This window comes from Rana temporaria, chromosome 8 (assembly GCF_905171775.1).
Source record: "Rana temporaria chromosome 8, aRanTem1.1, whole genome shotgun sequence".
NCBI lineage: Eukaryota > Metazoa > Chordata > Amphibia > Anura > Ranidae > Rana > Rana temporaria.
The window spans coordinates 37,807,597-37,821,168 of NC_053496.1; the positions used below are offsets into that span (position 1 = coordinate 37,807,597).

The 13,572-nt window shown below is 42.8% G+C and overlaps 1 protein-coding gene across 7 annotated transcripts in view; it reads right to left on the minus strand.

Annotated features, from left to right (window-relative positions):
• Positions 1 to 13,572, minus strand: part of VTI1A (vesicle transport through interaction with t-SNAREs 1A) — a 561,716-nt gene that overhangs the window by 380,318 nt on the left and 167,826 nt on the right. For all 7 annotated transcript variants that reach the window (XM_040361617.1, XM_040361618.1, XM_040361620.1 and 4 more), the window contains one exon: positions 2,707 to 2,791. In XM_040361617.1, the coding sequence (XP_040217551.1) occupies positions 2,707 to 2,791 (85 nt within the window). The remainder of the gene's footprint in view (positions 1 to 2,706; positions 2,792 to 13,572) is intronic.

Sequence of the window (13,572 nt, forward strand, 5' to 3'; positions counted from 1 at the left end):
CTGCTCTCCCGACACTCCTCTGCTACCAGTGAGTCAGCTTGTAGATTGCAACGTCTGATGGTCCAGTCATCCAAGGTTCCGGGATCCGAATTACAGCTATGTGCCATTCGGACCCATTAAGAACACACACCAGGCAGGCTGTATGTATGTTCAAGCAGGACTCTTTATTTTCAAGTACACAGCACACTTTTATACAGAATTTGGAACATTCCACCGCCAACAACCGCTTTCCCATTGGTCAATTGTAAAGTATATGCAGTCTTCACTCAGGTCCTCCTTGACCATGCAAATGAGGACTTGAAATAGTCAACAGGGATGGGTCCAATAGCTTGGATAGAAAGACTTGTGTATTGAGACAGAAGCCCCAGGGGGTAATCAATGTACACAATAACCCTGTCTACTTAATTACTACCTCTGAGAGGTTACATTCCTTTAGACAATAGAATGCTAATTCAATGCTCCTGACAGGAGACTTCTGACCTTTAGAACAATACAAAGTCCCTTAGCGTAAACACATACATCTTCAAACACACATAATAGATTCAATTCACCTTCAATCCACAATTCTAGCCAGACGGACTGTCTCCGACAGATACCCACACCTGATAATCAAAAGGTTTTAACACAGGGTTATCACATAATGGAAATGTCTCAGTATAGCTCAGTAACCACTCCCGTACTCCAAGATCCATGACAATCTCTAATGAATTTTTCTTATAGGTACTTATGTAGCCAAGTCAGTTTACACAGTGCTTTAACAGATTTTATATATATTCACCTAATCAGGCAGGTGTATGTGCATGGAGGGCCGCGTTTACCCGCACAGAAATGCACAGAAGTTCCATGCATCACCGTGCAGGCAGTCTCATGCGTGTCGATTTGAACGCAGGGGCTGCATGGAAACAGACGCTCCCAATCTGACAGCTCTGTAGGTGCACAGCCTTGAACGCAGACAGTGTGCATTTGGGGCCGTGAATCCACACAGATGTGAGATTTGAAGCAGTGTCAGTGTCCATGCAGCTGCTGCATCCCATTTGGTTGTTTTTGTACCTCTCCTCTCTCAACGATGCTCATTTGTTTTTCTGTTATGTTTTTTTAACAATCATTTTTCTTTGTATGCTTTTTAGATACCATTAGTCTTCAAACAAGGACACACCTCTGAGGAAAGGGAATTTTCCCTGAAACGCGTCGGGCCTTATTGAAATACTGGAGACAATTTTGTATTTATTCATCTTTGTTTTTATGTATTTTGAGTTGCAATGAATTTTATTCATTATTTTATGTCGCCATTTATCTGGCTTCTTAAACATTCATACGAATATTAAACAATTTCTAACATTATAATTTTGTTATCTTTTGGTTGCCTCAAAAGTCCAAGCCCCTTGTTAGGGGGACACCCTTCTTTCATTTGACACCAATGGGACTGCCTACACAGGGAGGAACTAAAAACCTGTATGTGGGTAAACTCGGCCCTATATGCGTGAACACTTTAGTAGGCCCAATGTGAACAAGGCCAGGTATAAAATCAATTACATCAAATGCAATCAAATACAAAAACCTATCAGTAGTAGATCGTTTCATTTCATTTTTTTATTTAAAAATAGATCCGTTTGTAAAAATGATTTTATCCTTTGAATCCTAAGTTATAGCTTATGTTAAAATTAGAATTTTTCTTGGGCACGTGTGCGAAAAATCGAGTAAAGCTGTACTCCAGGCAAACGGCAAATGGATAAATACACAGCTGAAATACATAGTATGCTCTAAATGCTAAAGGATGTCAAACTCTGCTAAGGCCTGTGAACCAGGTGCCCTGCCAGACAACACTTCAAAGTTGGTGACCCACTGTTCTTTATAGTAGTTATGCAACAATGCCCAGTAACTGAACCAAGAGCAGCCTGCTAACTGGACAAAGGAGCAACAACAGCACACCGCTCTTATCTCATGTCTACACGCTCCCTAGGTTGGTAGCACTGTGCAAAACAGTTGAAGAACTGTATTGTTTAAAGACCCATACACACAATCTGACTTTTTGACAACAACGGTCTGACGGACGTGTTTGATCAGACAATCCGACCGTGTGTACGCTCCATCGGACAATTGTTTTCGGTTTTTCATCAGACAAATGTTCACTGTGAATGCTCTCAAACTTTTTGGCAACAAGATGATTAAATTATTTTTTTCTTCTACCATTGTTGGAAATAAAGAAAATCACTTGATTCCCCCATTAACACAGTCGGTGCTGATGGGAGAATACCTCCTGCAGTTATATTGTGTTCTGATGGCTAGGAGCCTTCCTGGCCAGCAGAACACAGTGATTATTGGCAGTAATCTCATTTAAACAATTTGACAGGTTGGTTGTATCCGTAAAATCTACTTGGGTACAACTAGCCTGCCCAATTGATGGATCGCATCTCGAGCTCTGTTGAACCAGCCGAGATTCGATTAAATACATACATCTATACTGAGAGAAATATGGGGTTGCCATTGCTTATCGGCTTCTGTTTTTCTATTCTCTTGGTTGTCTCTTCCTTCAAAATGTACAAATCCCGATATCTGAAGAGCAGTCCGAAATCGGAGTCTGTGAACTAGTATTTTCTAGAAGCCACCTGCCTATATTTGTACTTAATACATATCTTTTTTCTTTTTTGCCCGCATTTTAACTTTTAGCAGCAAAGGAAAAAATAAAGACGTTGGCACAAGACTTACCAGTCTCCACCGCTATCTGATATCCGGCCTCTAGCCTCCGCGACGACCTGTCCAACCTCTCTGTGTTATCCAGAAGATGTGCCCTCTGCAGAAAGACAGGAAATGAAACCGTGTTATGGGGATCTGAGGAGATGTTAGCCGCTGCTTGACAAAAAAGCAACTTTCCTAATTAATCAATTTGAACATGATCATGTAAAGCTCCAGAAGAGGGAAATGGCTTTTAAGTGTTGAGCAGCAGCAAGTTCCCCCACCGCTGAAGGTGAGAGAGAGCAAGCGGTGAATACAGAAGGTGGTCGGAGGCCTCGGCTTCACAGGTGTTACACCCTCTGGCTTTCCGTTCAGATGAAGAAGCCTTTAAAAGGAAAAAGCTGAAAAGCAGGAAACGGTATTACAGGGAATCTGTTGACATAGAAATACAGGTACCATGCTTGCCAACTTGTTTTAAAAAGTTCTAAGAAGTTTTAAAAGTTCATGATCAGCCCTGACACCTCACTAGTTGCATGCTTGTTTTAGGCCTAAGGCCAAAGTCGATGGTTATCGGGCCTATATCAATAGCATCAGCTTGACATCTGTTTGAGATGCTTTTGAGATCATTCAAAATACAAAGACAGATACCTTTGACCTGTATCAAGTGGGTTTTTGCATTCCTATTGACTAGTATGCTTGATGCGGGTATGATATTGATGCACCGAATAAAAGTGAAATTAGGTTCCAAGAGATCTACCTAAAAGTAATTTTTCCTTCAAAAAAGCAGATCAGTGGCTGGAATATAGTTAGATGGACCCTGTTCTGGTCCTAGACTGCTACGTCTATGATAATGATAAAGGAAGCGTTTGCCAGACGGTATAATGCTCATTCCACTTGAAGGACCAACGTCTGCTGTCAGCACTAAACTTAGCCAGTTGCCTTTAGTGCTGACAATAGATGTTAGCTTTAATCAAGGCTTAAAGTGATTGCACAGGCTCTTCATGCATGAAGGCAAAAAAAGCCTTCTGTGTGCTGCTTCCCCCACAGCCCCCCCCCCCCATACTTACCTGAGCCCCATCTCGATCCAGCAACATGCATGATAGCCTCAGCTCTCTCTACTGTCAAGTGCAACCAGTGAACCAATGAGGAGAGAGCAGGGGCGGGCCTGTTTGGGTGCCCCATAGCAAGCTTTATGCTATGGGGGCACTAAGCAGAAGGGAGGGGCCACGAGCTCTGGCAGGGGGCCCGAGAAGAGGAGGATCACGACTGCTCTGTGCAACACCACTACACAGAGCAGATGAGTATATTGTGCCTTTTACAGGGAACTTTGTATTTTATGAATGAATACAAAGCTTCCGCTAATTGGACAGAGAGGCAAGTAGATGATGCCACACTCTCACGCTCATGGGGAGAGCTTATTGCCAGAAGGGGGTGGAGTTTAATCACAGCCCTGTCCAGCTTCCGACAGCTCAGGTGAGCGTTAGTCCTCCCCTGTAACATTCCTTTGCACGGCTGTAGGGTTTGGACTCAAGAAAAGGGTAGAAGAAAAGTACATGTGCCTCCTCTCACACCAAAGACCTTCTAGAATTTTGTCTGAAATGCTGCCTGGTCCCTAAAGCACATAATATTTAAAATCAGTAGTGACCAACTCCAGTAGGTACATCCTTTTATCATCAGTGTCCACATTCCCAACACACCCATGATATATTATATATCATGGGTGATATGATGGGTCAATAAAATATAATTTTAGGGTGAACCGATTCTTTATTGAGAAAAAGCTTCAAAACCCGTATTAAAAAGTTTTTCTATTCATGTAGGAATTGAAATCCTTGACACTGTACGGGGCAGCTCCTTCCATTCTCTAAGGCTCCATTCACATCTAGGTGCTAATTTTACAGGCATTTTGAGTTGACAAGTGGCCAATGAAAAGCAAGAAAAAATCTGCCAAGAAAGAAGCTCATGTACTTTTTTTGAGCTACAGGTGTTTTGCTTAAAGCGGAGTTACACCCAAAAATGGAACTTACACTTTTTGGAACCAAGACAGGTATTTGTACCCACTTCCGGGAATACACTCCTGCGGCAGTCACGCCCCTACCCGCACCCCTGCTGTCTTCTGGGAAACACTGTTCCCAGGAGAGAATGGGGACCAGTGACAGCACGCCACGCTACTCCCGCATGCGCAGTAGGGAGCCAGGCAGTGAAGTTGCAACGCTTCCCTTCCCGATTCCCTCACCGAGGATGGCGGCGGGTGCAGCCGAGGTACAAGCGATTGCTCGGCTTTGGCTGCCGACATCGCGGGCGCGCTGGACAGGTAAGTGTCCATATTTTAAAGGTCAGCAGCTGCAGTATTTGTAGCTGCTGGCTTTTAAAAAAAAATAATAATAATTCAGCGGAACCTCCGCTTTAAGGCGACAAAACGCTCAGATGTGAACAGTGGCCATTGAAATTAATGGGATTTGTCCTGTTAGAGTTGAGCCTTAGAACAAAAAAAAAAAAATCGCCTAGATCAAAGGTCTCTAAACTTTCCAAACAAAGGGCCTGTTTAGACTTTAGGGGGGCCGGAATGTGGTTAGTGGGGGGTAGAAAATGTACTGAGCCTAGCATCAGCGAGAGTAAACATGGCCTCAGTGTTGGTGGTCAGTAAATAGAGTAGTGCCCCATCATTGGTATTAGTGGGAGAAATGGTGCCCCATTGTTGGTGATAGTGGGAGGTATAGTTCCTCATATCATTGGAGGAATAGTGTCCCAAGGGTCGGATGAAGACTAGCAAAGGGCCACATCCGGCCCTCGTGCCGCAGTTTGGAGACCCCTGGCCTAGATGGTGAATGAAGCCTTATGCCGCGTACACACAATCGTTTTTCGTCATGAAAAAAACGACGTTTTCAGCATGTCCAAAAAACAAAGTTTTTCCAACTTCATCATTAACCACTTCCTTACTGGGCACATATACCCCTTCCTGACCAGGTGAAATTTCAGCTTCCGGCACTGCGTCGCTTTAACTGACAATTGCGCGGTCATGCGACGTGGCTCCCAAACAAAATTGACGTCCTTTTTTCCCCACAAATAGAGCTTTATTTTGGTGGTATTTGATCACCTCTGCGGTTTTTATTTTTTGCGCTATAAACAAAAATAGAGCGACAATTTTGAAAAAAAAAAAATATTTTTTACTTGTTACTATAATAAATTGCCCAATTTTTTTTAAAAAAATAATTTTTTCTCAGTCTAGGCGATACGTATTATTCTACATATTTTTGTTAAAAAAAATAAAAAAAAAATCGCAAGAAGCGTCTGGTTTGCGCAAAAGTTATTGCGCTTACAAAATAGGGGACAGAATTATTATTTTTTATTATTTTTTTTTACTACTAATGGCGGCGATCAGCATTTTTTTCGTGACTGCGACATTATGGCGGAGACATCGGACACTTTTGACACATTTTTGGCGCCATTCACATTTATACAGCGATCAGTGCAATAAATATGCACTAATTACTGTATAAATGTGACTGGCATTGAAGGGGTTAACACTAGGGGGTGAGGAAGGGGTTAATGTGTACCCTGAATTGTGTTACTAACTGTGGGGGAAGGGGGGTGACTGGGGGAGGTGACCGATCTGTGTCCCTATGTACAAGGGACACAGATCTGTCACCTCTCTCCCCTGACAGGACGTGGAGCTCTGTGTTTACACACAGAGCTTCACGTCTTGTCCCTGTAGCCGCCGATCGCGAGTCCCTGGCGGACATCGCGGCCGCCAGGCACTCGCATCGGCATCTCAGCGATGCAGCGAGCCTCCGCCGGACGCGCGCGCCCGCGCCGCTGGCTGCGCGCGCAGGCCGTAAAAACATGGCCTCCCAGAGATGTAGAGCCACCCTGCGGCCGTACAAAGTCGTACAGCCGTCGGGAAGTGGTTAAAGACGATGTTGCCCCACACACCATCGTTTTTGAAAAATGATGAACAAAGAGCGGTGACGTACAACACGTACGACGGCACTCTAAATGGGAAGTTCTATTCGCCTTTGGGCTACTTTTAGCCGATTCCTTGTTAGTAAAAGACGATTCGCGCTTTTTTGTCTGTTACAGTGTGATGAATGTGCTTACTCCATTATGAACGGTAGTTTTACCAGAACAAGCGTTCCCGTCTCATAACTTGCTTCTGGGCATGCGCGGGTTTGAAACGTCATTTTTGCCCACATACGATAATTTTTTAACAAAAACGACATTTTAAAAAACAACGTGAAAAAATGCAGCATGTTCGAATTTTTTTTTTGTCGTTTTTCAGAAAACGAAAAACAATGTGAAGCCCACACACGATCATTTTAAATGACGTTTTTAAAAACGTCTTTTTTTCATGCCGAAAAAGGATCGTGTGTACGCTGCATAAGGCCTCGTACACACGACCGAACATGTCTGCTGAAACTGGTCCGCGGACCAGTTTCAGCAGACATGTTCGGTCGTGTATACGGCCGACTGGACAATTTTCCGGCGGATCGGACAGGTTTCCAGCGGACAAATGTTTCTTAGCATGCTAAGAAACATGTCCGCTGGAAGCCTGTCCGTCGGACATGTTCGGTCGTCTGTACGACTTACCGGACATGTCCGCTCGGCCGAAAGCCCTCGCATGCGTCAAAGTGATTCGACGCATGCGTGGAAGCATTGACCTTCCAGGGTCGCGCACGTCGCCGCGTCATCGGCGATGGCGTGGCCACGTCACTGCGTATCCTGTCCGCGTGGATTTCGGTTTGATGGTGTGTACAACCATCAGATCGAAATCTCCGAGCGGACATGTCTGATGAAAACGGTCCACGGACATGTCCCCTCGTGTGTACAAGGCCTCAGTGTTATCTGCCATTATTTTAAAATTTAAAGTGACGACTGGTAACGTGGAAAGGAAATCACCTCTGCTTTCAAAACATACCGCCAACTATACCACCTTTACTTAGATAGGTTCACTTTCAATAAACTTATAAAAACTTTTACATATATACCCTATTATGTTACTCAAAGCTTGTGGATATAATCCAATTGTAATTATACACTTTTTTATTATTATTCACATCAAGCTGATTTTCATCGCAGGCATAATTCCTATACGGAGAACTGAAGTCAATTCATTGTCTCAAGCCACACTCATTGTCTGGTGTTTCCTGGCGGCCTAATTATCCATCGCTGTGATTGTGAGCGCTACGTCAAAGCCTTCCTGGGCTTGCTGAATTTCCCTCTCGTTAATAAATCTGGCATATTATAACTACAACGTGGTAACGTTTTTAATGACAGGACCACATCTAATAGCCCCTTTCCTTTCCCTCCGCCCCCAACTTGGGTTTACAAAATAAAACCGCACAGCATGACAGATGCTGTTTCAATGCAAACGTGGAGGTAAGCGCGCGACAGAGAGAGAGAGAGAGAGAGAGAAAGGAACAAGCAACTGCTTTCCAATAAATAATAACAATATTCCTAATGACGATGATGAAAAAGGAGGTGGCGCGTATTTAATGTGAGTGGATGTCTCGCGAAGCGGGAGCCCGCGGCTTTAATGAGCCCCTGCGGATGGCAGGCATGCGAGCTATATTGACATGCAACACTTAAGTTAATACACCTCGAGCAGAGCCTGGGAGCAGCTGGGGATGCTGGGGATGCTGACAGGATCTCTCGCTTCCATCTTCAAAGCGGCGAAGTGATTAGTATGTTATCATTACCATTCAAACCGTGATTTCTCCTATTCCCTCTTGGCATAGGTGACACATCTCTGAGATGGAGGCCAGACCAGGGAGGCAGCTAAAGCAACATCAAAAGCTCGCCTTGATATTTTTTCTCTGTGTGTGTATGTGTGTGCGTGCGCCGGGGAGTGGGTGACTGAAAAGGAACCATTAAAACAATGCATTTAGATCAGCGCGGATAAGACCAGCAGTTAAGGTCAGGGAATAGGCAACAGCGGGCCAGCAGTAATTGCCTTAGTCGCCAAATGCATGCAGGATACAGAAACAGCAAAGCGCGCATGTAAAGGTGTGGGGGGGGGGGGGCAAGAAACAGAACACAGTGTCTATTATTAGCTTTCTTGTAACTGGTGAACGCGCTACAATTAGAGCAATCAGAATGGGAAACCGTTGTCACCTCCATTAGCGCGAGGAGAGTATTTATAAAACAGACAGTGAAAGTAGGCCTTTTCACGTCCAGGGTTTTGACATATTTTCACCATTTTTTTTTGTTTGTTTTTTTCAATAAGTGTGAAATGGCAACCAGGGAAAATGAAATGGTGTGAAAGAAAATAGCAACAAGACCACAATTGAGCGATGTTTCTGCTTCACCCTCCGTCCGCAAAAAAATAATGGATTATATCCATCAGGAGCAGCGGGAAAGAGACAAAATTTCAACAATAAAATAAAAAAATGGTGTCTGTTTACAACTGAAGAAATCCATAAAAAATAAAAAAAAATAAAAAAATAATTACTCCAGCATGACTTTTTTTTTTAAGCAGATCTAAATCTTAAAGGGGTTGTAAAGGTTCGTGTTTTTTCACCTTAACCACTTAAGACCCGGACCTTTAGGCAGCTAAAGGACCTGCCCAGTTTTTGCGATTCGGCACTGTGTCGCTTTAACTGACAATTGCGCAGTCGTGCGACGTGGCTCCCAAACAAAATTGGCGTCCTTTTTTCCCCACAAATAGAGCTTTCTTTTGGTGGTATTTGATCACCTCTGCGGTTTTTAGTTTTTGCGCTATAAACAAAAATAGAGCGACAATTTTGAAAAAAATTCAATATTTTTTACTTTTTGCTATAATAAATATCCCCCAAAAATATATAAAAACATTTTTTTTCCTCAGTTTAGGCCGATACGTATTCTTCTACCTATTTTTGGTAAAAAAATAAATTAAAAAAAATCGCAATAAGCGTTTATCGATTGGTTTGCGCAAAATTTATAGCGTTTACAAAATATGGGATAGTTTTATTGCATTTTTATTATTTATTTATTTTTTTACTACTAATAGCGGCGATCATCGATTTTTTTCGTGACTGCGACATTATGGCGGACACTTCGGCCAATTTTGACACATTTTTGGGACCATTGTCATTTTCACAGCAAAAAATGCATTAAAAATGCATTGTTTACTGTGAAAATGACAATTGCAGTTTGGGAGTTAACCACAAGGGGGCGCTGAAGGGGTTAAGTGTGACCTTATTTGTGTTTCTAACTGTAGGGGGGTGTGGCTGTAGGTGTGACGTCATTGATTTTGTTTCCCTATAAAAGGGAACACACTATCAATGACGGCGCCACAGTGAACCGTTCTTCAGCTCCGGGGACTCCATCGACGATCTGGTCCGTGGTCACGGAGCTTCGGACCGGGACCCACGGCTGGGCACTTAAAAAAGACGTAACTGTACGTGCTTGTGCCCAGCCGTGCCATTCTGCCGACGTATATGTGCAGGAGGTGGTCCTTAAGTGGTTAATGCATCCAGGGGAAAAAACACCTGGAAGTGAGTAGCCAACCCCCCCCCCCGTTTTACTTACCTAGCCCGTTCATCTACTCGGCGATTTTCTGCTTAAAGCTTGTAGCTCTAAACCGCTCAACAAGCCAAATCCCATTCATTTCAATGGCCCCTGTTCACATATGAGCAGAAGAACATGCGAGCAGAGCGGAATAGGCATGCACCCGAAACTGAAGAAATAATCTCTCTGCTCCGACATGATCAGAAAGGGGGACAGATAATGGAAAAACATGCACCCCCCCTAAGCTAGTAGGAGCACTGACTGTCTTTGAAATTGCCCCAGCCCCTGTTCAAATCCAATCCGGGGACAAAACTGGGGACAGACTTGGTCCGGGGACAGTGTCCTCAATCCGGGGACTGTCCCCTGAAACCGGGGATGTCTGGTCCTACCATAGACTTCAATAGAAATGCCTGACTTGAGCTTTTTATGTTTTATGACCGTTTTCTGCTTAAATAGCATCTCTCCATCTCCAATTTCTTCTCCTCCACCAACTGCTTTCTGTTGGACAAACAAAAATGTCCGACGCTGTAAAATGCTTGTAATCTGTGTACATATTTATTCCATTTTGGGATGCCTTGTTGTGCCAAAAAAGTCCACTCTTTTTAGTAGGATCCCTATTATCCTTGTACATAATCAACGAGTGAGCTCAATGGCACTGGTGAGTCTACTCACCTAAGGCAAGGCTCCTCTTTGGAGGGCTTTAAAACATAAAAATCACTACAGAAGCACCAAACCGGATGGTAAAATTGTCCAAATAGTTTTAATAATTCATTGAATGATCACAAAAATATCCAAGAAGTTTCGGGGAAACACTCACCCTTCATCAGGACTTGAATATTGCATGTGGTTAAAGATTTCACAGAGGCAGAATTCAAGCAGTGATGTATGAATTCTCTCAAGGTCATGCTGTCTTAGACCCGGTTCACACTGGGGCGACTCGTCAGGCGACGCAGCCGTCTGACAAGTCGCGTCCCATTCTAGTGAATAGAAGCGCTCTAATAGCGTCGCTCCGCCTTAGAAAAAGGTTCTTGTACTACTTCGGGGGCGACCTGCATTGACTTCTATACAGAAGTAATTTTGCAGGTCGCCTTAGATGTCGTCTTCATGTCGCCTGGCCGAGTCGCCCCCGAAGTCGTGCCGCCCCTGTGTGAACCGGCTCTTACTAACCCATGAGATATTTCTGTTCCGATTTATTTTTTACTCTGTGACTTTTTAAAGTTCATTAACTATAAGGAATATCTAAGGTCCCCATGAAAGGAGTGTTTTTAGCCCCCGAAATAGTTGGTTGTTTTATATGACCACATGATGAATCGTTAAAGCTGCTTGGACACTTTCACCACTTTGTCTGGCGTTCCTATTGTGTTTTTACATTCCTACACAGTACGAAAAAAACAGATAGAGCTTCCAGTCAATCAGCCAATATTTCCATAATTAAAAAAAAAAAGGCTTGCCGTGAGACTCATTTTGAGGTAACCACTGTAACAAGAACCCCCAAAAATGGGGTACAGCGTACAATAATATACTTTTCTGCACAAAATTTTCTGCTACAAATGTATTATTTATACGTTATCTTGTTATCATTGCAGTTCACAGTCAACCAACAATACTTTTTTTTTTTTAAACCCACGACAAAGGTATTGTCACAGCAGGATGAGCAGGCCACACCAAGTTGTGTTTTGATCTGTCAAATCAGCAAAAGTTATCAAAACTGAGCTAGCCAGTTGAATAGGTTCTGAAAGTGTTGCTCAGGATTGCTCTTGGTAAACTGAGAGATCAAACTTGGACAATGTTAAGCCTATGCAATGCAGACAATTGTTTGGTAGCTCATTCATGCTACTCAAGAATGACCGCGATTAATCAAAGAGTAGCAACGATCAATCGCAAACAACGGGCTACAACTGTATGTGGATTTTGGTACTATGTTCTACGGTGCACCATTCACATCAGAAAATTCATTGTTAGCAGGCCAGACAAGCTCAAAGTTTTTTGTGGTAGTCTTGATAATAAAAATAGTATTGATGGGGTTGTAGCGTGCATTAGCTGAATCCTGAAAGGGAGCCCTGCCGACCGACGTGGAAAAACAAAAAGTTTAAAGCACCACTAAATAGTGGAAAGGAAAACTTTAAAAAGTTGTATTAGTATGATGGCAGAACCAGAGAGACAAGAAAAGAAGAGGGGGCCAATAGGACTATTGCGGTACAGGTACAAAAATAAAAATTTAATTATAAATTTAAAACAAAAGATAAATTTTATTCAAACATAAAACAAGAAAAAAAGAGTTAAAATAGTGATAACCATATGCAACGTCAATATAGAGGTCCCCAAATGGGGAACAACACGGTGGGTTGGAGGTTATAATAACAGTACAATAGATATTTTTAACATTCTGATATAAGGATTACTTGATATATCTAATTTTGTGAGTGCTGCCTGTCTCTTTCCACAACTTCCCAGATTCCCTGCACCTTCTCCTCAGTTTTTAAGGACTATATATGCCATGGTACCTTGCTGGCTGCAAACCTTAATTCCTCTACTGACTCCACCTCCTGAAATTCTTCCTTTCAGCACCTCTATTTCAGAAAGCAGGCTCTGTGAAATGTGTGACACAGCAGTGCCTGCTCCCAGGGTATAGTGACTACATGTCACAGAATTCAAGGAAGTAAATGTGTGGGGATCCTCACAAATTATGTTTACAAACTACAAGATCATTCAGCTTAATAGTAGGCTAGAAATAATTGTTAACTGCTAACAGTAGCTGCTTATCATACAACATCGAAAAGAGTCCATACATTGTCTACGCCAAGATCTCTCAGCGCTGGGATCCCAGAGCCAGAATGAAACGACTAGAGTTATGTTTTATTGTATACAAAATGGCTTTAGAATGTATGCAAATGTATGAATATGTTTTAATCTATAAACCACAAAGTGAGAATTGCGAGATAAGATTATACAAAATCCAAATACTTAGTCCTCACGATGGCACCACTTTTCTGTTGGGAAAGAATCTTGCATCTTCCATAGTTCTAGCTGCTACATTAAATATCAATGGCAATTCCGTAACAAAGAAAAAGCATCAGAATAAAAATAAAACTTCTGAATGTGTTTGGTCCCCAGAGAGAAGGGGGCCGCAAAAATCACAGCGCCAAGCAATATCCAAAGCTTTTACTTCCGAGTCGAAGCCTGAATTACCATACAGAGCACTGAGGGCATTTTGGAGAATGAATAGAAATATGTGAAGGGACCGCTAGGGGTCTACTTTTAAGTTCATATGTCACTTTAAAAGGAGGCCTGTATTAAATCTGGCTAGCTTTGGCTAAGTGCTCCTGGAATATTTACGACCAAGAAAACGCCTACAAATAGTGATTGCGCTGGTAGTGATTGCGCTGGTATATGACACATCAATTGCAGCCTCAC